Source organism: Colletotrichum scovillei, assembly GCF_011075155.1.
Source record: "Colletotrichum scovillei strain TJNH1 chromosome Unknown Contig00001, whole genome shotgun sequence".
NCBI lineage: Eukaryota > Fungi > Ascomycota > Sordariomycetes > Glomerellales > Glomerellaceae > Colletotrichum > Colletotrichum scovillei.
The window spans coordinates 4171566-4194813 of record NW_023336259.1 but is presented as its reverse complement, the minus strand read 5'-3'; the positions used below and the strand labels follow the sequence as shown (position 1 = coordinate 4194813).

The following is a 23248-nucleotide window of genomic DNA, read 5'->3' as shown; positions in this document are numbered from 1 at the left end:
TGCAACATATTGTCAGCGTATCTAGCTTAGGTAGACGACGAAATTGAAAGACTCTGTGCTAATCGGTTTTGGGCCTGTTTTTGGAAATGTTGCCGTTCACCTTCTCGATTTCTTCCCTCGCTTGGTCCCACCGACTTCGCTTGCCATCGAAGTAGCGGTAGATGTGTGGACTGTAGATACCTCCCATGAGGAGGTTGCAGAAAGACCGATCCTTGAGCCAGTAACACCATCCCTTCCAACCCCATCCCAAATATTCGTCAACCCCAGTCCCAGCCATCTTGTCCGCCCATGCTGACCAAGAATGGCCATTGACAAGCTGTGGGTGAATATTGCTTTTCTTTGCAAGGCCACACAGCCAGTCATGGTGCTCATCAACCGACCGCTCCATTTCGTGCTGAGGTGGAAGGTCCGAGTTCCCCTTCCAGATCTGCACGACAGCCATGGACGCCAGGTCATATAGAACGAATGCCCCCGTTGCAAATGCCACGCACCCCATGAATGCGAGTGAGTCCGGGTACTTGAGAGACAGAACATTCTGATACAAGCGAGGCAGCGGTTTGCCCCTAGACCCCTGGGACGCAGTCCACTTCGGTGTGGTATCAGCCGTTGGATCAGCTTCGTGATCCAATAGACTGAAGTTGGGTTTGTATCCAGTGCAGTAAATGATAGCATCTACCTTCAAAGTTCTTCCACCCATCAATTCAACTTCATTCGGCCCGGTTACGCAACTGACACCCGTGACAGATTTAACTTTACCACTCTCAAGCGCTGGGACGATCTCGTCTGAGACGACCGGGGTGCTGGTTTTGATCGAAGGAGCTGGTGAGAGATTCCACTCAGGACGGATTTTGAATGCAGAATCCTGCAGCTTTTTAACAAATCCATTGAAAAGGCGTTCAGATAGATTGGGGAAGAACCGCTCGAGAAGCCTTTGAAAAGTGATCAAGCGAATGTTGAGTGTGTGGTCAATGGGGCGGCCTTTGTTGGTTCGAGGAAGCTTATGATAGATCAGACCTGATCTTCGACGGATTGGGATCCATACCTAACTTACGATGAGAGCACCCTCTCGGTGAGAAACATAGATCTCGCTTGCATAGCCCACAAGTGATGTTGCAGTGTCAGCGCCGGTGTTTCCCAAGCCGAAGACCAACACTTTCTTCCCTGTGAAGTTCTCTGGGCTGAATTGCGCATTAGCAAAGAAAGTACCAAACTGAAATAGTGTGGTTAACCTTTTGTAAGATTTGGAGTGGAGCGTTTCGCCCTTGAACAGCTCAATCCCTTTGACATTCGGATAGTTGGGTGTTTGGTTCATTCCTGTCGCGATGATGACCCTGTCGAACATTTCTTTGGGCGAATCGGAAATTTCAACAATCCATTTGTTAAGAGCATCATCATGCGATACATGAGTGACAACTGTATTGCGGCGCATCATTGATCGCAGCTTGAAGTGATCGACATAGTCTTCAAGATACTGTGCCACCTCCTCGGCCGAGGGTTGACTGGTTGTCGCTTGGGGTTGTGAGAATGCTAGCTTTCAGTTTGTTTGACAGACTTACCATCAGGAAACGGGAAGTCTGTGAAACATCCCTGATCATGTGTAAGTTGCATTGACCATCAAGTGACTCGTTTGCACGTTACTGAAAGTCTTACTCTTTCTTTCGAGATATTAACAATAGTTGCTATTGGATTCCAGTCAGTGATTGTCTAAATTAATGGCAGCCGAAGCATCCTTCTACTCACTAGGCAGCACAGAAGTCTTGTCCTCCCGTGTGAACTTCCAAAGACCACCAACATAGGGATTGCGCTCAAACCCGGTCACATCGAAACCCTCTTCGGCGAGATTCTTGAGAGATACGATACCAAAGGCACCTACTCTGTGTCAGAATAGCCAATTAGTTTTCCCACACTTTTACTTTACTCACCAAGCCCGATCACTGCGACTTTGTTCCTCGGGACGACCATTCTGACAAGCTTGAAGTCAGTGAGGATACATAAGATGTCTCAAGCCAAAAACTACCTGGGAATTACGCGCAATAACTACTTCTTCTTGTGTTGGCGAGTCTTGCCGTATGGAATGCTGGCGCGTGAACGTTGAAATCTTGAGGGCTGAATGTCATGCCACCGCTTCCGCTGTTCCGCTGTGGCGTTCACTAGCACCTAGCCAAGTGCAGCTAGTAGCGAAACCACGACACAAATAAGCGAGGCGATACGAGAGCAGCGCTTGATTGGTGTCTCTGATCTCACTTCTTTCTCTCAGCATTGATGTACCTCCGAAGGTAAGCACTGTGTTTCTCGTAAGTCCGTCATTATACGAGCTTCTCCGAGATGCAAGTGCTTGCATGATGACTTGGTCCGAGACCGGCCTCAGCTACTCAGATTGTCATAAACAAAGCCGCCTTTGTTATGACTGCATGCCGTTGATATTTGATAGAAAGTCCGAAGCAGACCACCATAGGCTATGAATTGTAGAAGCACACATGGGTCGGTTTGCATTTGATATCCCCCAAGTAAACAGGTGATTGATTATATAATGTAGGGACATGTCTACAAGGGCTTCACACGAGCGATAACAGTTGTTTCACGGAATTCAATGCTGTTAACTGCCTTCAGCCTTCAATATGAACTCACCAAAACCCTGGGCCTAGATTTGACTAATCCGTCAAAGTCGGGATACATCAAGCACCGAAATCTCAATCCTTAGGTAGTTGACAACGTCAAAGTTATTCAAAGGCTTCGGGCTAGGATCCGGATCCTGTCGAGGAATATCAAGGATATTTGGGTACAAAGAGCGTTCTGCGGGAGCCTATTTAGCCGATCCTCATATGACAGCTGCGTTGGATGGCTGAGGTCTTGATTAATGTGCGCAAATCAGCTCAACACCCTCACGCTTGACAACTTTGGGGGTTTTAGCGATCCTACCCAGATGGTTTTGCCATGTAGCTTGGTGAACAGAACAAACACGCCGCTATGAGATCTGTATAAATACGCCGCAAATTAAGCAGTAATATTTTGAGATGCTGTTATTTGCAGCGCCGTGTCCATCCTCTCCACTCTTTCTATCGTGAGCTTGTCTCCTTTCAAAATGTCGGCATTTCCTTGCGCCCCCACGACGTTTGGGAATATCTCATTGTTCGGGGCGGAGATTCTGTCCCTACAGACAAGTTTTGTCACCAATTACACCACCTCTGTTCCTTCTTCTGTTCGCTTCACCCAGCCATCAGTCGAAGTGCAGAACGCGAGCTTCTGTAACATCACAGTAACCTACACCCACCCAGGTCAAGACGATGTCGTCAACTTCGAAGCTTGGCTTCCCGCAGAGGGATGGAACGGTCGTCTCCAGGCTGTCGGGGGCGGCGGTTGGGTTGCAGGCCGCAGTGAACCCTTTTACAGCGCCATGGGAGGAGCAATAGCTGACGGCTATGCGACGATCACGACTGACGCTGGGTTGGGGAACTCTTTGGACGCGAGTCCTTGGGCACTTCTCAGCCCTGGAAATGTTAACCTATACAATCTGCAAAACCTTGCGTCTGTGTCACTCGATGACGGGGTAAGTCATTGGACCACCTTCGCACAGCTGACAATTCTGATTCTCAAAAAATGCAGGCAATCATTGGGAAGTCGCTCATCAATTACTATTATGGTCGCGGACCAGACTATTCCTACTGGAATGGCTGCTCCCAAGGGGGCCGTCAAGGGCTCATGCTGGCACAACAGTATCCAACTCAGTATGATGGTATCGCCGCCGGTGCTCCAGGGATTCAATGGACCGATTTCTTCCCTAGCATGCTCTGGCCTCAGCAGTACATGAACATGATTGGGAAGTACCCTCGTGCCTGCGAACTCACGGCGATCACAGCCGCGGCAGTGTCTGCTTGTGATGGATTAGACGGTGTCAAAGACGGGATTATTAGTGAAGTCGATGCGTGCCTTGATGCATTCAATCCTTTCACGATGGTCGGTCGAGCAATCAACTGCTCTGAGGCACCTGAAGTCAGTCGTGCAGCAGCAGCTGTAGTCGATGCTACGTGGCAGGGGATGCGCAACTCCCAGGGCGTACAGCTGTGGCCGGGACTGAATCCTGGTACTGATCTGGCTGTCGGCGTCGCTGCCACCAACTGCTCCACAGGGTCTTGCAGAGGTGTGCCATTGCCCATTGCTGTGCAATGGCTTTCGTTGTTTGTCGCAAGGAGTTCAGATTTTGATCTTTCCAACGTCAGTCATGCTGAGTTTGACTGGATGGCACACCAAGGGCGGCAAAGGTACAACTCGATTATTGGTACTGATGATCCTGATCTCTCTGCTTTTCGTGATGGCGGAGGGAAGTTGATCACCTTTCACGGTCTCGTAAGTCAGCCCCTTGTCCTCCTCTGGGCAGCGGAAAAGCTTAATATTCCCACAGCTTGACGAGCTTCTCCCTCCAAAGGGGAGTACCAAGTACTACAACAGAGTATCTGATCTTATCCCGGCAGTTCATGACTTCTACCGCCACTTCGAGGTACCCGGCATGGGCCATTGCGGTGGAGGGAGGAGCGGAGGGCCAACTAGTCTATTTGGTCAACTCCGTGCATGGGTTGAGAATGGCACCGCACCGGACCATACACTGGTCAAGGTTACTGTTCTGGAAGGAAATGTCCAAGACCGCATCTTGTGCCCATATCCGCAGAAGAGCGTTGTCGATTCGGACTGTGATAGGAATCTGGGAACACGATGCTGGTCATGCGAAGGCAGTTTATAGGTATCACTCAAGGTCATTGCTTTTTTTGGATGAAATGGCCGATCGGCCGTTCATTGTCATGGATTTGGATCCTCTAGTTCTATGTCCTTGTGGTATCATTTGCAGCACACATCCGAAATCTCAAGCGCACCCACTTAGTCGAACAAGCCATACAGCAGGTTCCCCAAGTTATTCTATAACGTTCACTGTGGAGTGTTCGTCTAGTCACTGCAGCTGTTCGAGCAGTCGTGCTTTTCAGCGTTATATCTGGAGTGGCACTTGCACTGAACGTCCTGGACAGGGTAGCAGCTGCCAGAAACAGAGCCACGGTGGGGATCCGCCGCGTTGGTGTTCTTGTAGTTGACGGTGAAGGACTTTCCGAGGGATCCAAATTTGCGGTTGATGTAGAAGAGGGCATTGCCCTTGCGCAGGCCGTTGTTGCAGTACTCGGCGGGCTCGTTGCGCGCCCAGTTGTCGAATTGGCCGCAGTCAACCCCGTAGTAGCCGTTCACTGTGAGACGGGAAGGTCAGCGACGTGTTCAAGGAAGAAAGGTCAAATATCGAGGATGATGGAAACTTACTGGCACTGTCGACTAGAATCCAGGGGTCAACATGGTCATCGAAGCAAAAGTCAAGTCTGCACTGGACGCGCTGGCAATCGCAGTAGCTGAAGCCGCAATCGCGCTTCTCCAGTTCGAAGGGGACGTAGTTGGGGGAAGAGATGGCGGCCAGGATAGGGGAGGCCATCAGGCTGGCAAGAACCACGGAAATAAGCGAAGGCATTTTGGAAAAGAGCGTAAGTAAAGAATGTAACGAAAGAGTGTGATGGTTTCTACAAGCCAAAGAGTGTACTGAACGAATCTGTTGATCCTCTGTTCACGAGCTTCGAAGAATCCGGGCAACAATCCTCTCTTATAGATGCGTTTACGATTGCTATTATTGGACTAAGAACACTTACTCGGAGCAGTCTAACAAGACGGGCGTACCCGACTTAGCTTGTACAACGGTTACGCCGTATCAATCAGTGGTTGATCGTGGTTCATTCAGTCTCTCGGCCGATGTGATAGCTCTGTTAGACTTTAGGCTAAGTGCCGGTGTCCCTGTATCCGTCGGCCTGTGCGCCCACTTCATCTGCCCATATGGCCATAGCACGAATCGTGGCCGCGGAACCTCCTCCTACCCGAGCATCAAATACTCAGTCACCTTTGCGGCTCCATGAAGCGAGTCAGGGGGCCCCAAGTCAGACTTGTCGGTGTTCTGGAAATGGAAGTATTTGTACTGCCTCGATTGGAGGAGGCAATGAATGTTTTGGAAACTAGACATCACCAAGACTGATAAGTTGCGGTTCTTACCGCGGTGGTAAAAGATTTCACAAGTATTTTAGTTGATCTAGAGCCGGGTCCAGATCACCTTACCCACGGTTAGTGCATACCCACTCATCTACCGACATTGGGACAGAGCCATCGTTCAATGACAGGCTCAGACGAAAGTGATCAGTTAGGCGAAGACTTCCACTTGCCTATGAAGTTGCGGATGTCGTGTGACGTGCCGTCAAAAGTAACAAATTACAATGACTCGGCATACCGAACCCGAGTCTTTAATTCGCAAAGCCTCGCTTGATGTCAAGCACAGATAAGATCGACACTTCGACTCAGTCCGAACTCCAGTTCATGTCAAATAAGGCAAGGAACCCCCCACTCGCCCAGCCGGTTGGACGGCAGCCTTACCCGCAAAAGGCCGTTGGCATTTGACAGAGGTCCGGATACGCCGGTGTCGGGACATCGTCGAGTCATCAGGGGGCGTTTCATCTGCCGTGCGTGTGCGCGCGTATCCAGGCACTGGTGGGTGCAGTACTAATTTATACGGAGCAGTTGGAACTGCTTTAGCTGCAAAAAAATCCATCTCGAGCACTTCCCTTATTCAGCTATTCGAGGACTGTGTGGACGAAGCCCCTTGGGCAGCCTCTGACTTTTGTATCAGTGCAAGTAGAGATTGATGGCTTATGGGTGACACAAGCTCGGGGCGTACATTCAATCGCAACGCGCCGTATACAACCTTGCCTAGATTGACGGAAGCTGACGGACAGCCGGACTTAGGCAGGTGTTCCCGCAAGAGTTCAAGGGCGGTGGATGTGTGAGTTCCCACAATCCATATTATAAACTTCATTGCACAGATGTGATTACGTGGACTATTTCCAGCCTTCAGGTCTGCCTCAAAATGACAACTAGGAGGTGTGGAACCTGGATGTGGACAATCAGCAAGTACGTTCCATTGTCGCTCGAAGCCCGGGTTTGAAAGACACTTATCAGATCGTACATATAAGCCTTCAACATCTTCAGTGTGTCTTAAACGATGGACACGAAGTTTCTCGCCAAATGGATATCACGACGTTGGAGCGCTTTGCATACGTCTCTGGTAAAAAATGCAAACGATTATACTGTATGGATCACTACCTAGTACGGACGAGAGATGGGACCATAGAGAAACCTGAGCAGCATAGCTATTTCGACCGGGCAGAAGTATCATGAGATCAAATTAGGTAACGGTTCCTATTCTGCGTCCTGACTGAGTAACATAAGGTGTTCACAAAAGCTAGCCACTTAAACTTTGAATCCTTCGTATTGGTTTCCGCCCCTTTGACCGACTCATTCGAGCCAGAACGCAAACAAATTGTTGATATACCGGGTCCCAATCTCGCCGGTGTCTCCTTAGTCCGCGGATGTAGACTGGTTTTCCAGAACGACTCGTGATTTGATTTACCCGTTCAGCTCCAGCCAGGGAGAGGAAATGGGGTGTCTTCTGGCTCCGCGGGCAAGCCTGCAGTCGGCAGAGGGGTAAGCGTGACAATTTGGTCCTCTTCGGCCAGCCTGACCTCACGGAACTTGCGCAGAGTCCAGACATTCCACACATTCGAGTCGATGACAACACCGTAAAGACCGGCAGTCGTGCCGGTCCACTTCGTGATGACCCTGAGATCGCTGTCTCGAGTGCGAAGCTTGTGAACGAACTGGTCAATATTGGTTGCCTGTTTCCGGTAGTCAGTATCAAGACGGTATACGATGGAGCTCAGTCCAGACTGAGGGTCTTACCGGGGCAAGGAAGACGATGTATCGACCAGCGAGAACACTGGCGACGTAAGAGAAGAGGGTGAATAGGCTGAAACGCATCTTGGAGATTATGTATTAGGTATTGGTGAGATGAATTAGGGATATTGCGATGATCTGAGTGCAAGTTTGCTGATGATATCTCAGGATAGATGCTCCCACTGGCCATCGCGACTACCTTTTATACTCCACCGCTCTTCCTCAACTCGATATAACCTCGAGACATTTCCTTCCGTCATGCGGGGTTTCGATCACACCTTCCGACTGCTCACCGGATGTCATCGCGACGGGAAGGAATCTAGGGGCCGCCATCATCGTGTGCCAAGATCCTGCCTTGAGACATCCCCAGCCCGGTTAAAGTGCAAGCTCAGCCAGATTCCTGCGCAACTTCTCCCTCATCCCAGATTAAATCTCTCACGCGACTGGACAGAACTCTCCTTTTACCAGTAGGCGCCAACACCTTTGGGTGTCGTCGGAGTCTTGGCTTCGCGCGTTGCGGGAGATCGGCGGTGTTTGTCCCCCGTTGCGGGCACGTCCAAGACTTTGCCCTCCGGTGTCTCTGAGACTAAATCTCCATAAACGGCAACTCTGCATACCGGAACGAGCTGACATGAAATACGTTTTCGATTACTATAAGACGCAACCGCTACAATACGACAGACTCGCTACATGTAAGTAGTACCTAGAGCCCTCTCGCTTCCAAAATAGACAAACTTATACGTGACTTACTAGTACTTGCTAGTATTGCGTCAACGGGCTCTAATTTTCTCCCATCGGCTCGGCACGCTACGCCACGAACGCCTCATCGCATCGGCTCCCCGAGACCATCGACGGCGGCTAACCTCGGACCATGCGGTAGAGACATCTCAGACTTCATCAAATGTCTTAGAACCGAACCTCGCGTCCCGACTTTGCGCTCTCCTTGACAGCGTGGATAATACGCAGGACATCCCGCGCCTCTCTCGCCGGCACAGGAACGTACTCCTCCCTTCCAGTCTCAACAGCCTTGGCGAAACCCTCGAAGAGCTTGAGGTACGTCTCCGGCTTGTGCGTCGGCTTCATGCGCTCCTCGACCTGGCCGCCCTCCTTGACCAGCAGCAACCTTCCGCCGTTCATGGGGTCCTCAACACCGAAACCAGGATCGGTGGGCTTCGCGCCGGCCTTGAGCTGGTCCTCCTGCGGATCGAGGCACGTCTTGTGGTAGCTGGCCTTGGTGCCGCGCACCCAGAAGCGAGGCTGGCTTGTCTCGACGCTCATGACACCGATGCGTACGCTGACGATGAGGCCGTCTGGGTAGCAGAGCTGCGCGTGCACGCTGTCGGGGTCCTCGGGGTCGAACTTGCCGTCGCGCTGGCTGACGAGCTTGCCGTAGACGGTCTCTGGCATGCCAAAGAGGTTGTAGGCCTGGTCGATGAGGTGGGATCCCAGGTCGAAGAGGGCGCCGCCTCCTTCGGCCATGGTCAGCTCGCCCTTCCATGACGTAGGACGGTCAGCGCGGAAGCGGTCAAAGTGGGTGTCGAATTCGTAGACACGGCCGAAGACGCCATCGGCAATCATCTTCTTGACCGTGAGGAAGTCACTGTCCCAGCGACGGTTCTGATAGACGCAGATGAGGCGCTCATTCTCCCTAGCGATCTGGATGAGTTCCTCGGCCTCCTCGATGGTGGGCACGAAGGGCTTCTCGACCAGAACGTGCTTGCCGGCCTGCAGGGCCTGCTTGGAGAAGCTGAAGTGAGTGTTGGGCGGTGTGAGGATGTTGATGATGTCAACATCGGGGTCCTGAAGCATGGGCTCCAGGGAGGTGTGGTGCTTCAGCTCAGGGTAGTCATTTGGTGCTGAGGAGGAGGCTGTGGGCTTCCGTTGGACGATGCTGTGCAACTTGAACTGAGGTGTGAGGTTGATAAAAGGGATGTGGAAGACCTTGGCGGATAGTCTGTGGATGGTCGGTCAGCACGTGGGCGTCTTCGGTGAGTCGCGCCGAGAGTGAGTCTATTCCGAAAGCATGCAAGGGGGGGTCTTATCAAGGATGACATGGTCTGAGAGACCGTCTCACTTACCCATATCCAATGATTCCAACGTTGAATGTCTTGCCTGCTGCCATCTTGTCTCTTATGGGTTCTTATTACACTGTATAATGAGTCTGAGAAACTGTGAGCTTTCTTCGTACGACAGACTCAAAGAAAATGTCGTGAGCTTGACAGCTTTATATAGCTATCGTCGAGCTGGATCACTTTAGCATGAAAGGCGATGAGGGGCACGAGGGGGCAATCGTGGAGGGAACTGGAGCTTTGGTGGAGTGACGGGCCAAGATTACCCCATTGCGTCACTAAGGAAGGACTCGGCGCTTTTCTCAATGGACGACGGAGAAAATTGCCCCATTTTCGGCGCGTCTGTCAGGTCACGGACGGCGACGCTAACGCCCACTTTGACACACCGGGTTTACCGGCCGAGAAGGACTGTTAGAGTTGCCTGAATAGGTCACCTTGGCGCTTCGGTGAGCTACCCCTCTTCACCCAGGCAGAGCCTACCGGATATGTCCCTCATTTGATTTCATGTAGTGACTTGACTCAAGATGGACTCGGTGAGACCAAGAAATCTATCTCTTATGACTATGTTCTCATGTCTACTTGTGGCCATACTACCGCTTGCCACGTCTCCCCGATGAATGGGAGAAACCGGTTACCAGTCAAGCGTATCCCAATTTGTTACTCCCGGAGCGAGACAAAGTCTCCCCATAGAAGTAAAGCCGGCAAGAAACATAGAACCCCAAAATCTGAATGTATAGGATAATCACAAACAAGGATACATGTACCGTCATGGAAGGATCCTTTTCGGCTTGATAGGTCGTCCGCAGGGGTGAAGATGCATCATGTCACCCAGCCTGTTGAAGAAGAACCAGTATGCGTCTACGCAAAAGATGCGCGAGATGATATCGTCGAGTGGCGTACAGTGCCATGTCGTTGGAAGCTATGGATGTGTCTATGAAACTTCAGTCAGCTGATTCTCATCGACACTGGGGTGAATTAGGGGCACTCACATGAGATCTGGGGTGGCTTCGGATCTGGTCCAAATTCACTTGCCCCTCGTTCAAGACTTTGGTTTCAATATACCGGGGATAGGACCGCCGACTTCGGGTACCAGCAACCAAATATCGCAACCATGGCGAAAGTGAACGATAGAGCCGTCAGTTCTAGAGCAATGATGGCTGTCTATTCCTGATGCGGTCCATTACCGTGATGAAGAACCACAGCGCTTGCCAAGGAGTGATGAGTGTGGTGGATGTCAGTGATAGAACCAATTATATTTTTAGTAGGGCTTAGAGCTTACCTTGAAAGAGTATCGACTGTATTCCGTTCCGCGGTATCCATGGTCTCCGTATCAAGAAACTCGACGAAGCCTTGCCTGGCCGGATAATGTAGCTGTTCCGCGTCCACGGCAAGCCCTTCAGGAAGGTCAGGGCTCTTGAGAAATAATCCAGCCAAGTCCACACAGAATGGATGCGTGTACGTCCATTTATTTCCGGCACATAGGTGACTGCCTTTTCGAAACCGCTACAGATCTAGAAAATCATGTGAGTTGCCGATCAAAGTCCATAGACGTGTCGTTGTGAAAAGCCCGCTTATACCTTGACATTTCAACGAGCGCTATACAGTCGATCAACTGCGAGTCTGGAAAGGAAATCTCAACCCAAAAACCCAATCATCGTGAGGTTGATCTTATCAAAGAAGCCATGATACCACTGATTCTTCGATGAGATAGCGTTCGGGTGAGTGACGACCTAGACACACAGAATGATTGTCACAAATAAAATGAGATTTGGAAAAAAGTATTGCCATATGCGATGGAATACTCTAGATATTTCATCAGAAATCTGGCACTTGATAGCCGTGGGAAGGGCAGTGCTCGTCATCTTGACTGAAGTTCTCCAGCTCGCGTCGGCGTGCCCACCGGTCTCCACCGAGGCATCGGCCCAAATCGATCAACTGTATTCCGATGAGATTGCAGTCGACGATTCGAGGTTTCAAAACTGTCACGATTACGACTTATCCTGTTGTTCAGTCATATCGATCACCGATGTGTGCAGTTGAGAGGAGAACAGGGCGACCGTATGATGTAATTTGGCGGCCATTCCACGACATGCTGTTGTTTTGCGGGTGATGTTGTGGGGATCTGAAGTCATCCCACTGTGGGTGCGGCGTGTCTGACAGGAGGTTTATCTCCGGCTTGAGTTGATGCGAGAAGAGCTCAACATGATGTCATGGGCTCGAAAGATGTTTAAATGGCAGCTTTAGAACCTCGATGAGATGAAGAAATGGAAAGACAATCAACTCTCAAAGCTACATTCAAAACATTGAAGACGACTTGTGTCCCAGCGAAACATTGTTCCCTAGAATCTTTACTCGAAGCAACCACCACAGTACCCTATCAAAATGTCTGCTCAGTACAAGGCACCTAGTGCTGGCGCCAAGGTATGTCTTGACATCCCTGGAGTCACGCAAGCCTATTTTCAACAACCTTTTCTCGGAACCCCAAACTCTAACACAAACCATAGGTTGAGCCCAGCGCCGACGTCCGTCCCACTCGATCCGAAGCAACCGGTCCCGTCCCCGCCGGCTCCCTCGCAGCCGAGTCCGCCAACCAAGGCGGCGAATTCGCCTCCAACCGCAACGTCGACACCGCCACCGCTTCTTCCCGAACCGGCACCGGCGGTGCTCCCGGGTCTAGCGCCGCATCGATCCCCGATCAGGCCGCCGCAGCGCCGACATATGTGAACAACCAATACAACCGCGACCCCAACGGGCCACACGGGAAGAACATCACCGAGGGCTTCGACACGGCGAACACCAAAGACGGAGTGCAGGCTGCTTTCAACGCCGAGGTCGGTAGCGAGAATGACCCTGGGCGTGTGGCGGAGCAGGGGCTGCTGAAGAGCCAGACTAAGGCTGGAAGGGATGCTGGGCCCCGGCAGACTGAGGTTGGGGGAGAGACGGTGTACGAGAAGTTGAAGAGCGATGTTCAGGCGTAGGATGTGTTTGATACAGCGTATGATTAATGATCTCTGTATGAATACTGTTGTTTGATAACCTGATTATGGGCATGGATGGAATAACAAAATCTTTCCGAATCATGTGATTGATGAGAATTGTCAGGAGATTATCAAATTGAAAAGAGGTTGACGATGCCTTGAGACTCTACACCACCCATGGTCACAAACAATTCCGCAAAACCTCCTGCTAACACGAATTCGACCAGCGATTACACCATCACTTTTCTCTCGAGCATCCGGGCCCTTTTGGGCGCACACGAGCGCGCTCGAGACGAAGAATTCGCGCGAAAAAATCGCGGAGCTTCTTGAGCCGGCTTGAAACCTTCTTTGTCATCAGAATCGGGCGCTTGGTCTAGGGGTATGATTTTCGCTTCGCACTTCCAACAGGAACGCGCCTTTGTGAAAGGTCGTGGGTTCAATTCCCACAGTGTCCAATACTTTTGCATTTTTGGTGGTTTATCGCATGTTCTTGCTTCGTAGATCAAGTCAGCTTCGATTTGCATCATTTCTTTGGTCATTTGATAAATGGTGGTAACGGCCGCTTCACTACCGGTAGGGGCCAGTCGGTGAAGATGGTTATACACCATGAATGAGCTGTGAGTACTACTTGAGTGAGATATATGAGTGAGTGAGTGTTCCTGACCTGCACATCATGGAAATTGTGTGAAATACAGTTGATCCCGTCCCGAAATTCATGAGAAGCGTCATGAGCCCGTTTTCCGTTCATGTCAACGAATATTCCCGAATATGGCGTATTAAACTTTGTTGAGTCCAGCAACGGGTGACAGTTGTTAGTGAGTGAGTGAGGGACGGATTCGGTCGGCCCCCGAAAGGCGAGTGGAGCCGTCGAGAATACGGTTGCCTAAATCTGTCAGTGCTAATTAACTGCATGATGCCGCGCCGTTCCCTTCTCCGGGGAATTTTCCCACTGCTGGAGACGATGGAATTTTCCATCGAAACGATGGAAGAAAGGTGCGACAAGGGCTGATCCGAGTCTTATTCCAACATCAGACCTACTTTCCATATTTCTTCCGTCCAACGCCTTCTCAAGTCTTGGCCTGCTGCTCGCTGGAGACATCAGACTCGGCATTTTCACCCGAGAACGTGCCATAAGAGGCGCAGCCGTTGACGCCGCCCACCCCTTGTTACGGGACGAGTCAGGACAAGAACGCCAAACCTTACCGCAAAGAAGCTTGTTCTTTTTCTCCTTCAGCGCCTCTTACCTACGTCTCTGCTATTATTCAGCGGGTGGTTGAGCTGCCGATGCCCCGGAAAAGCAGGGAAACCGAGACACGGGAGCTGGGAACGTCGACTGTGGAACTACACCTCACTCATTGATCAACGAAAATTCGACACCAGCAGCAACGACGACGTAAAGGGTGGAGGATAGGCGACGTGGACACACACATCCCACCCATGCTCGTCCTACGGTAGACACACGATGAGTGCGCCCGAGTCGTACCAGCTCGAGTCCCTCGCGTCGGATGGGGACGGCGTCAAGCCTACGTCGCCGACGGCCTCCATCGACCCGGCCAACGTGCGGTGGATGAACCAGGGCGACCGACGATGGGAAGTCTGCAAGATCGTGACCCGTCTGGTTGGGACGCTGCTATGCGCCATCATCCTCATCATCATGATGGCCTGGTATGGGTACCCGCCGTGGGATAACTATAGTGTCTGGCCTTGGCTGTGTCTGCCAGGAGTAAGTTCTGTCACTTGTCCTTTCATCTCATACAGCAGTAAGCTCATCATGAGACGAAAACTTTAGGCTTTACCATCGTTTATGTGGGATTTGGGCGAGTTCCTCACCATCTGCGCCCGCCACGGACGCGGCATCACGCCAAAGGCTCACATTGGCCTTGAACTCATCATCTCCATCCTTGGCTACATTGGCGGAGGTTGGCTGGCTTTCCAGCTTGGCATCCAAGAGGATGACCAGATAGGAAATAACCCGCTGAACCTCGCTCTCGTAATGTGTATCTTTATGCTTCTCAGCGCGTAAGTATACTTTCCTCTCGCCCTTCCCTCATCTTGCGAGATTGACACACCCTCTAGAACAATCCACATGGCACTCTTCATCCGCGCCTGTATAGAACGCAGCCGCGAGATCCGCCGGCGCAGGCCGCGCGTGATGTACATCCCAGAAACGGGCCAAACAGTCTACGTCGTCGCCAAACCCTTTCCAAAACTACCTACCTGGAAATCCCCATCCACACGCGCCCAATCCTTCCCACGCTCGCCGCAGAGCCCGCTCAGCAACTCCCTACGGCACCACTTTGCACAACTCCAAGAAGAGATGCCTCCGCCATTACCCGATCGGCCCGGCGACCAGTCCCCATCGTCGGCGTCATCTATCAAGCGAAAACCTTTACCCGGCGCAGGTATCCCGTCGCGGACGATTCCGGCGAGTGGTGATAGTCGGGACCGGCATCTCCGGCCGAATATGCGGCCCCCGCCGGCGGACTATGAGCCTTCTGCGGAGGAGCTGGAGCGGATGAGACGGGGTGACGCGCAGCCTCAGCTTATTTTGCCGGGGGATGTGGATTTCAAGTTTGCCACGAGCGTGACTGGTATGACGCCAGCTGATGCGAGCGCGAGGGAGGGCAAGTATAGGGTGAATATGACGCAGATGCCGGTGGTGATGGGGGAGTCTTCGAGGGGAGGGAGTGCCGGCAGGACGAGGTCTATCTGATCGTCTGCTGTGGCATCTGTATACCTTACTTGAGGATACCTCATTTGAGTGTATTTCACACTCATTTCATGTGTAGCATTTTCATGATGGTGGGACGGCGTTTGGGGGTACTTCATGACTGAATAGAACAGTCTCATTTGGGAACGAGTATCTCACGGTATTCTTTTAATTCATTCTTCTCATTCGAATTCATCTCCAAGTCAGCCTTCAATGGGAAGATCATGAAATTCGCGTCATAATTAAAGTCCAAGATGAAAATCGAAGTTACTCAAGTCCCAAATTCTCGGGCATTTCAATTCAGAGGGCGTCGATCAAAAGTGCCAGTCCTTGAGCGCAAAGCAGGGCGCAGCACTAGCTCGTCGCCAACACTCAGGCTGTCAGGGGCTCGTCGCGCCGTGACAGGCCGAACCCAGGGCCTGCGACACGAGCCTCAGACCCACTGGGAGCCCACAATACAGAGATCTGACTGGCTACGGTACCACGGATGGATGGACTTTGGGGAATGAGTGCCCCCTGTAGTGCGCTGTAGTGTGAGGTAGTGTACCCGAAGGATCACGGTAAGGTACCTAGTGTACTGAGGTACGTACTGTAGCCCCCCCTGTTGGTGCCCTCTGATCTTTTCCCAGGGTTCGAACATCGGCCCCCGAGTTGCTTGTCGTCCGCCGTTCGATTTCCATCCCCGGTCCAAAACGCATGCGACCTGAACATGCCGCCGCCGACACTCATTCTCCTCACTGCCGACCTCGCCGCGTAATCCAGCCCCTCTACCTCAGAACAACAAGCCGAGCGCCATTCGAGATTTCTTCTGTTCGCCATCTAGACGACACTCTTCCGACACTTTCACCTTTGAGCATCACCCACAGCCTCAATGGCAATCCCATCATAGACAACGCGATCATCCCCCCCAAAGAATCGCCCATCCCGCGGGCTCCGAAGAGACGAGAAGAAACACACCCCCTCCCCTCGCCAAGGGGCCAAGGGGAGGACCTAGACGATCACCAGCGATGCAGACCTACCTCTCCGCCTCCGAGAATACTCTATCAAAATGGACAACACGCCGCTCCACCCAGACATCACGACCCTCCCGCCCGACACGGGCCAGCGCCACGGCGACTTCCTCACCGCGATCCCCTACAACCGGTCAATGTACCGCACCACCCTCCTCCTCCGCCTCGCCTCCATGCTCAACGCCGTCATCATCCTGGCCTCGCTCGCATCGCAAAAGGAAGACGACGCCTTCATCCACGACAACTGGTCTTTCGGGTGTCCCACGGCGGTCCTGGCGCTGCTGTGGAGCGCGGGCGATGTAGGCGCGATGCTGGTGCGCGATCGCGGGTTCCGGTGGACGAATAACGATCCGACGAGGCTGCCGCGGAGTACAAAGTTCAGTTGGGGCAAGCCCGGTGCGCATGTGGCTGCGCATTTGCTGATTTGGGTGCCGACGGCGGCGTTTATGGGGATTGTGATTTCGAATTGGTTGTATTATCAGAATGGGGGCGGGTCCTTGGGGTTTGTTGATGCGCGGCAGACGCATACCATGGCGGCGGTAATTTTCTTCATGTTTGTCTTGACGTATGTCTTTCCCAATTGCCGCCTCTCTGGCTTGAGCCTGGAGATATGGGCCCCCTTTTTGAGTTTGAGAGTGGTGGCTAACAACAGACTCGCAGGATGATCCACTTTGCGCTCTTCATATTCGCCATTGTCGAGGTGGACAATGTGCGACGGCACTACTCAGACGTCGTCTTCATTCCGAGGGGCGAGCTGTGCGAGATGGTGCCCGTGCCGCCATCAACGCCGTGGGAGATGTTCTCGCCGCGGAAGCTGCTTCTATCTTATTTTGCGAACCACTATGTTCGCTTCGTGCCCGGAGCAGACGGGACAGTTACTGTTGCTCGAGACTATAGCAGTCGACAGGCGAGGTTTTGAAGAGGACCGGCCATTTACAAACACACATACAAGCCACGACGTTGGCTTTCTGAAACAAGACAGAGGCTCAAGTCGGATTAAAAGACTTGAGTATTTTTTCGAACTCATCAAGAATGGATGCTCGAGAAGCACCATTCATATTACTTTACCTAACTATAACGGAAAGGATTGATAGAAGGAACACTGGATCCTCCGCAGGATCATCGCAGAAACAAGCGCCATTTGATTTTAACAACAGCTGGATTGATACCCAGGGATATATGGAGTAGGTATGGCAGTCATTTAGCAGCAAATAATGGAAAATAGTAAAAAAGCATCAACATCTCATCTTCAGCTTCTTCCTGCCCCTGACCAGCCGGTCCAGTGCTGGCAGTCTCGTGTTTCGGCCCTGCCAATCAAGTCAGGCGGACTAGCACGTGACGCGTGACGTCAAGCCCCGCGGCTCCGTGTCGCTGCACAGTGGCGTCAGGCTGGGTCTCGGAGCCTTGAGGAGGGTCTCTTTTTGAGGGTCTTTGAGGGTCTTGGGCGGGACAGCTTTCCAATTTCCACCCTCAGTTCCAGGGAATGATTACGATTAGATAAGAAATAGGTGCGAGGGGATAGGTGCCCAATTCTTCGTGAACCATGCAAGTTATTCCCAAGAGACACCGCGTGATAGGTGGCCGCGAACTGCAAGTGAATGACCAAGACACAATCTTAGGTAAGGCATTGGGACCAATGTAGCATCTGCATGAAATGGTAAGGAAAAATACCCGGCACATTGAGACCATGAGGAAGGCAGGAAGAAAAGGTCCTCCTTCTTGCCGCAAGAGTCACTGCCCGGGAGTCAATGGAGGACGGAGAAGGCGGTCGGGGTACGTACCGCTTACTCGTGCTTGCATCACACCTGTTTCCTGAGGTGGGCAAGAGCAGAGAGAGCACGGTGCACGGGAGATGCATTTTGCATTTATTGGTGCCTTATCGCCTCGCTACCCTATCGCTTATCAGCTTTTTTCAAAATTTTGAGGTCGTTTGCCCCACTAAGGTACCAACTCTGCGAACATGGAGCCTGGCCGCAGCATGTACCCAGCGGACTGCCCGCTCTCAGCGTGGGCTGCGCTGTGTGCTGGGTGTGAGCCTGTGAGGTGTGTCCAGTTGCCCCTCCCCACCTAAAATCATCCTTTCTCCAGCCTGCGAGGGGTGGTGGGTGTGTGTTTCGCACCGCCGCTCTTTGTCTCTTTCTCTGTGTGTGTGTGGTCATCCTGCCGCCAGACGTCAACCTTTCGAATTTTTTCTTTTCTCCTACACGCCTCATCCTCCCAACTCTCCTCTCTCTCCCAGTCGACTTCATCGCCGACTTGATACCTGCGTGACACTTTTACGGTCGTCGACGCATCACTAGGACACACAAAAAGGTCTTCTTCGTAGCCTTTTTTCCCCCTCCTTTTTTTTTCTCAGTCTTCTTTTTGGGCGACCACAGGTTCCCCGCCATCGCTTAGAGGGAAAAAAAAATAACCCCGCCATCAACCACAAACCACCGTCATCATGGTTTCCTCATCCAAGGAGAAGAGACTCGCCAAGAAGGCCGCCGAGGGCAAGCTCGATAAGAAGAAGGGCTCTAAGAATGTCAGCACGACTGCCTCATCGGTCAACGGTGATGAGGTCGCCGCCAACAATGACTCGGAAGAGATCAAGCGCCTCGCCGACCAGATGGACAAGCACGGCATTTCTGACCGTGTCACCACCGGTGTCCTGGCCTCCACCCAGGCTAGCAGAGACGTCAAGATCACCAGTGCCTCCCTCGTCTTCCACGGCCGCGTCCTCTTCAACGATACCACCCTCGAGTTGACCTACGGACGCCGATACGGTCTCCTGGGAGAGAACGGTTGCGGAAAGTCCACTCTTCTCAAGGCCATTGCCGCCCGCGAGTTCCCCGTTCCCGAGCACGTCGATATCTACCTGTTGAACGAGGGTGCTCCTCCCACCGACCTCGGTGCCCTTGAATGGGTCGTCACAGAGGCCGAGCGCGAGATGGAGCGTCTCGACAAGTTGGCCGAGAAGATCCTCGAGGACGAGGGTCCCGAGTCCCCTGTCCTTATGGACCTGTACGAGGTATGTTCCCTCCCCGCTTCCCTTCCTTTCCTAGACCTGAAAGCCTAGGCCTGGACCTTTAGAAACCGATCATGATCTAACAGCCTCGTAGCACATGGAGAAGATGGACCCCTCTACCTTCTCTACCCGCGCCTCCCTTATCCTGACGGGTCTGGGTTTCAACAAGGTCACCATCCACAAGAAGACAAAGGACATGTCTGGTGGCTGGAGAATGCGTGTCGCCCTTGCCAAGGCTCTGTTCGTCAAGCCCTCGCTGCTGTTGCTCGACGACCCCACTGCCCATTTGGATCTCGAGGCCTGTGTGTGGCTTGAGGAGTACCTCAAGAAGTGGGACCGTACCTTGGTCCTCGTTTCCCACTCCATGGATTTCCTCAACGGTGTCTGCACCAACATGATCGACATGCGTGGCAAGCAGCTTCTCTACTACGGAGGTAACTACGACATCTACGACAGAACCCGTACCGAACAGGAGACGAACCAGATGAAGGCGTACCAGAAGCAGCAGGACGAAATTGTGCACATCAAGAAGTTCATTGCCAGCGCCGGTACCTACGCCAACTTGGTTAGACAGGCAAAGTCTCGTCAGAAGATTCTCGACAAGATGGAGGCCGACGGTTTCATCCAGCCCGTCATTCCCGACAAGGTCTTCACCTTCCGTTTCGCCGACGTCGAGAAGCTTCCCCCTCCCGTCCTGTCGTTCGACGACGTTACCTTCTCCTACTCTGGCGACCCCAAGGACGACCTGTACCGCAACATCGATCTCGGTTTCGACATGGACTCCCGTACCGCCCTCGTCGGACCCAACGGTGTTGGCAAGTCTACCCTGCTGCGCCTAATGACCGGCAAGCTCTCTCCCACCGCCGGTTCCGTCACCCGCCACACCCACTTGAAGCTTGGTCTGTACTCCCAGCACAGCGCTGAGCAGCTCGACTTGACCAAGTCCGCCCTGGACTTCGTCCGTGAGAAGTACGCAGAGAAGTCCCAGGACTACCAGTACTGGCGCCAGCAGCTCGGCCGCTACGGTCTGACCGGTGAGGCCCAGACCTCCCTGATCGGCACCCTGTCCGACGGACAGAAGTCCCGTATCGTCTTCGCCCTCCTCGCCATTGAGTCCCCCAACATGCTGTTGCTCGACGAGCCTACCAACGGTTTGGATATTCCCACCATTGACTCTCTGGCCGAGGCCATCAACGCCTTTTCCGGTGGTGTCATCGTCGTCTCCCACGACTTCAGGTAAGAGTCTACCCTCTACTTGCGCGTTTAGATGTACTCGATACTAACTCTTCCATAGACTTCTTGACAAGATTGCCAAGCAGATTCTCGTGTGCGAGGACCGGACCATCAAGCCTTGGGGCGACTCCATCGGAGCGTACAAGAACTACCTTCGCAAGAAGATGGTTTCTGCCGGCGCTGTCTAAAACAGTATCGGTGGCGAGACATTTTTCGTTTCGGATGCATCTCCCTCTTCAGCGTATGGTTTCTTTCTCCCCGGGAGGAAAATAGAACAAAAAAGTGTTTGTTCATGACTTTTATGAAGAAAAAGTACCGCCATGACCGTCACGACCAGGCCGGATGGGCTGCTGCGGAAATAAGGGAAACGGACAACCTATACCCCCCTTCGTTCCCTCCCTCGAGACGGCGGAAACGGTGGGAAAAGAGATTGAAGCGGGCATGGGACGGCATCGAGGGAAGACATTATCAGCATCCATTAGGGCGGCTGCTGGCACGGCATGGGATAGATAGATATCTGCAGCTGCGAATTTTTTTTTTCCCCTTGTTTTTCATCGTCTTTGTGTAGATGACGAGGACAATAGAGGCCATGAGCCATTGATTTGAGCAACTTAGGAAGCATTTGATCTTGAGATGATTGTGATGTGTTGCATACTGTGGTCGATAGTGCGAGGCTATAGGATCGAGTGGGATGAACTGGCGATTGTAGACGCCTTGAATTAAGTAGATTGCTATTTACGGGTCAAATTAAATTTCTTTCTCTTTTTTTTCCCCTTCCAGATTTCACCTAAGAGATACTATTACCGTGCCTCAGTTATGGTGACAATAGAGGGAGAAAGGTCAAGACATGCATGCTTCAAGGATATGGCATACGAGGCTGCAAAAGCTCGCGAATCATAGAGTAGGAGTTGGAGAGCAAGATGAACGAAAGGCGAAGACTGCACGTGATCAAAATCCCACGGGAGCTCTGACCCGGGTACAACGGCTAGATCGGAGCTGGGTGTTTCTGAACCAGGGGCAGCCAATCAGGTATCCGGGGAACGCGTGGGATGAGGTAAGCGAAGACGGGGTTGGCGTTGTTGGCTCGTTGGGTGGGAGTCTGCGTGATGAGCTTTTGCTGTTCAGAGTGGTGAAGATGTAGTGATCACTTTTCTGCATAGACGCATCAGATGTTCAGAGAGAAGTTGACCAGCATAGAGGATGGTCGACAGGAGAATGGAATGGTCACAGGCTTTCGTCCGCCGGAGAGGCGGGAGAATTTGCATGCGTGATGGAATTGGGGTCGAATTTGCTGATTACATTGCTGAGGGTGCGATGCGCTAACAATTTCTATTAGGATGGACCATGGATGCCCATGTTCCCAGTCCCCTAATTACCTTTACCGTGTTGTTGGCTTTTTGGGTACTTCCAGGCACAGAGGCTACCTTGTCTCTGGCATTGCCGGTAGATGTCTCTTTCTTAATGGTTCGTTAGAGATAATCTCTGAAGGGGGACGTGATTGATAATTGAGTCCAACATCGTGGTCGCGAGAATGAGATAGGAGGGGACGGGGGAAAAGAAGGGGAGGATAGGTTTGACCCTGAATTCAAAGGACTGACGGGGGGAAAGTGGGAAAAAAAGGTTCAATTTGTTTTCGATTGGGGGCTGACGCTGCAGCGGGTTTCGGAGGGTGGGAACTTGAGAAGTCGCTGGGAAACCCACTTCGTGATCCATCATGAGGTACCTACGCCGTCCACGATAGGGGGGGCGATTATCGCCGGTGCACACCACGCGGTTCGGTCCAGAACCTCTGGCAATGGTTGTATGAGGTATCTTGGTTGCATAGAAGGGATGAGATACTAAGGTATTTCCACAAGATGGAACTTTGCGAAAGATCAATTTCTCTTCTGCGCCGTCACTGAATAGGATGATTTTGTTTTTTCGCATCCTGATTGCCGAGGTGATGGTGATTTCTGATCATGTGGGCGAAATTGAGGCCATTCCCAGAAGGTTTTTGTGTGAGCCGATACTCTTTGGGGGAGATGTGTCAGCAGCAAGTACAAATCGGTATCTCACTGCTTTCTATGCCCCAGGCTCATCTTCCAGGCTGTCTCCTTCCCAGGACTGCGGAGTTGATCTGCTATTTTGCGGTGCATATCTTGCATTTCCGCTGGCCGCTGGTCGTGTTTTACAGTCTTCCAGCGTCTGGCGTCTGAAAACAACGGGAACAACGAGGTGTTGGGTGACTTGGTCAGGGCAGAGGGTGGTGGCCCAGAGCAGCCGAAGCGTGGGACGGGGAAGGCGGCTGAAATGCCTCACTGGTAGACGAAGTGCTGGGCTGTATTTTCGGGTGAGAGATGCGCTGGAAGATACATAGGGGAACAAGTCGTCTGGACTGAAGTGGGGGACTGGGCGGCCGGGGGCAAGGAAGGCACGAACAGGAGGAAGCAACCCAAGAGGCTCAG

The 23248-nt window shown here is 52.3% G+C and overlaps 6 protein-coding genes across 6 annotated transcripts; 5 read left to right on the top strand and 1 right to left on the bottom strand.

Moving 5' to 3' along the window:
• Positions 1 to 58: 58 nt before the first annotated feature.
• Positions 59 to 1962, bottom strand: HER10_EVM0004386 (uncharacterized protein; the record flags this gene model as incomplete). Its single annotated transcript, XM_035474034.1, has 7 exons — positions 59 to 997; positions 1061 to 1178; positions 1230 to 1413; positions 1557 to 1587; positions 1651 to 1679; positions 1741 to 1869; positions 1923 to 1962. The coding sequence occupies 7 exons, from the start codon at positions 1960 to 1962 to the stop codon at positions 59 to 61; spliced, it is 1470 nt and encodes a 489-aa protein (XP_035338266.1).
• A 989-nt stretch (positions 1963 to 2951) lies between these two features.
• On the top strand, positions 2952 to 5894 carry HER10_EVM0003397 (tannase and feruloyl esterase). The gene is made up of 3 exons (XM_035473074.1): positions 2952 to 3547; positions 3604 to 4344; positions 4400 to 5894. Exons 1-3 carry the CDS (start codon positions 3083 to 3085, stop codon positions 4733 to 4735), a joined length of 1542 nt encoding a protein of 513 aa, XP_035338174.1. The 5' UTR covers positions 2952 to 3082; the 3' UTR covers positions 4736 to 5894.
• Positions 5895 to 12112: 6218 nt separating this feature from the next.
• HER10_EVM0003564 (uncharacterized protein) lies at positions 12113 to 13097 on the top strand. Its single transcript, XM_035482929.1, has 2 exons — positions 12113 to 12250; positions 12371 to 13097. The coding sequence occupies exons 1-2, from the start codon at positions 12131 to 12133 to the stop codon at positions 12842 to 12844; spliced, it is 594 nt and encodes a 197-aa protein (XP_035338193.1). The 5' UTR covers positions 12113 to 12130; the 3' UTR covers positions 12845 to 13097.
• Positions 13098 to 13799: 702 nt separating this feature from the next.
• Positions 13800 to 15775, top strand: HER10_EVM0008126 (uncharacterized protein). The gene is made up of 3 exons (XM_035477659.1): positions 13800 to 14567; positions 14634 to 14863; positions 14921 to 15775. The coding sequence occupies exons 1-3, from the start codon at positions 14307 to 14309 to the stop codon at positions 15555 to 15557; spliced, it is 1128 nt and encodes a 375-aa protein (XP_035338627.1). The 5' UTR covers positions 13800 to 14306; the 3' UTR covers positions 15558 to 15775.
• A 442-nt stretch (positions 15776 to 16217) lies between these two features.
• On the top strand, positions 16218 to 17774 carry HER10_EVM0005725 (uncharacterized protein). Its single transcript, XM_035475330.1, has 2 exons — positions 16218 to 17129; positions 17225 to 17774. Exons 1-2 carry the CDS (start codon positions 16603 to 16605, stop codon positions 17481 to 17483), a joined length of 786 nt encoding a protein of 261 aa, XP_035338377.1. The 5' UTR covers positions 16218 to 16602; the 3' UTR covers positions 17484 to 17774.
• A 709-nt stretch (positions 17775 to 18483) lies between these two features.
• HER10_EVM0003946 (ABC transporter) lies at positions 18484 to 21414 on the top strand. The gene is made up of 3 exons (XM_035473607.1): positions 18484 to 19574; positions 19666 to 20807; positions 20866 to 21414. The coding sequence occupies exons 1-3, from the start codon at positions 19008 to 19010 to the stop codon at positions 20990 to 20992; spliced, it is 1836 nt and encodes a 611-aa protein (XP_035338227.1). The 5' UTR covers positions 18484 to 19007; the 3' UTR covers positions 20993 to 21414.
• Positions 21415 to 23248: the final 1834 nt, after the last annotated feature.

Excerpts from the sequence above, each read along its gene's own strand:
- HER10_EVM0003397 (XM_035473074.1), top strand. The coding sequence starts at position 3,083 with ATGTCGGCATTTCCTTGCGCCCCCACGACGTTTGGGAATATCTCATTG. Across the intron at positions 3,548-3,603 it reads CTGTGTCACTCGATGACGGG|GCAATCATTGGGAAGTCGCT; the intron begins GTAAGTCATTGG and ends CAAAAAATGCAG. Across the intron at positions 4,345-4,399 it reads TGATCACCTTTCACGGTCTC|CTTGACGAGCTTCTCCCTCC; the intron begins GTAAGTCAGCCC and ends ATATTCCCACAG.
- HER10_EVM0003564 (XM_035482929.1), top strand. The coding sequence starts at position 12,131 with ATGGAAAGACAATCAACTCTCAAAGCTACATTCAAAACATTGAAGACG. Across the intron at positions 12,251-12,370 it reads CCACAGTACCCTATCAAAAT|GTTGAGCCCAGCGCCGACGT; the intron begins GTCTGCTCAGTA and ends CACAAACCATAG.
- HER10_EVM0008126 (XM_035477659.1), top strand. The coding sequence starts at position 14,307 with ATGAGTGCGCCCGAGTCGTACCAGCTCGAGTCCCTCGCGTCGGATGGG. Across the intron at positions 14,568-14,633 it reads CTTGGCTGTGTCTGCCAGGA|GCTTTACCATCGTTTATGTG; the intron begins GTAAGTTCTGTC and ends CGAAAACTTTAG. Across the intron at positions 14,864-14,920 it reads ATCTTTATGCTTCTCAGCGC|AACAATCCACATGGCACTCT; the intron begins GTAAGTATACTT and ends CACACCCTCTAG.
- HER10_EVM0005725 (XM_035475330.1), top strand. The coding sequence starts at position 16,603 with ATGGACAACACGCCGCTCCACCCAGACATCACGACCCTCCCGCCCGAC. Across the intron at positions 17,130-17,224 it reads TTCTTCATGTTTGTCTTGAC|GATGATCCACTTTGCGCTCT; the intron begins GTATGTCTTTCC and ends ACAGACTCGCAG.
- HER10_EVM0003946 (XM_035473607.1), top strand. The coding sequence starts at position 19,008 with ATGGTTTCCTCATCCAAGGAGAAGAGACTCGCCAAGAAGGCCGCCGAG. Across the intron at positions 19,575-19,665 it reads TCCTTATGGACCTGTACGAG|CACATGGAGAAGATGGACCC; the intron begins GTATGTTCCCTC and ends ACAGCCTCGTAG. Across the intron at positions 20,808-20,865 it reads GTCGTCTCCCACGACTTCAG|ACTTCTTGACAAGATTGCCA; the intron begins GTAAGAGTCTAC and ends ACTCTTCCATAG.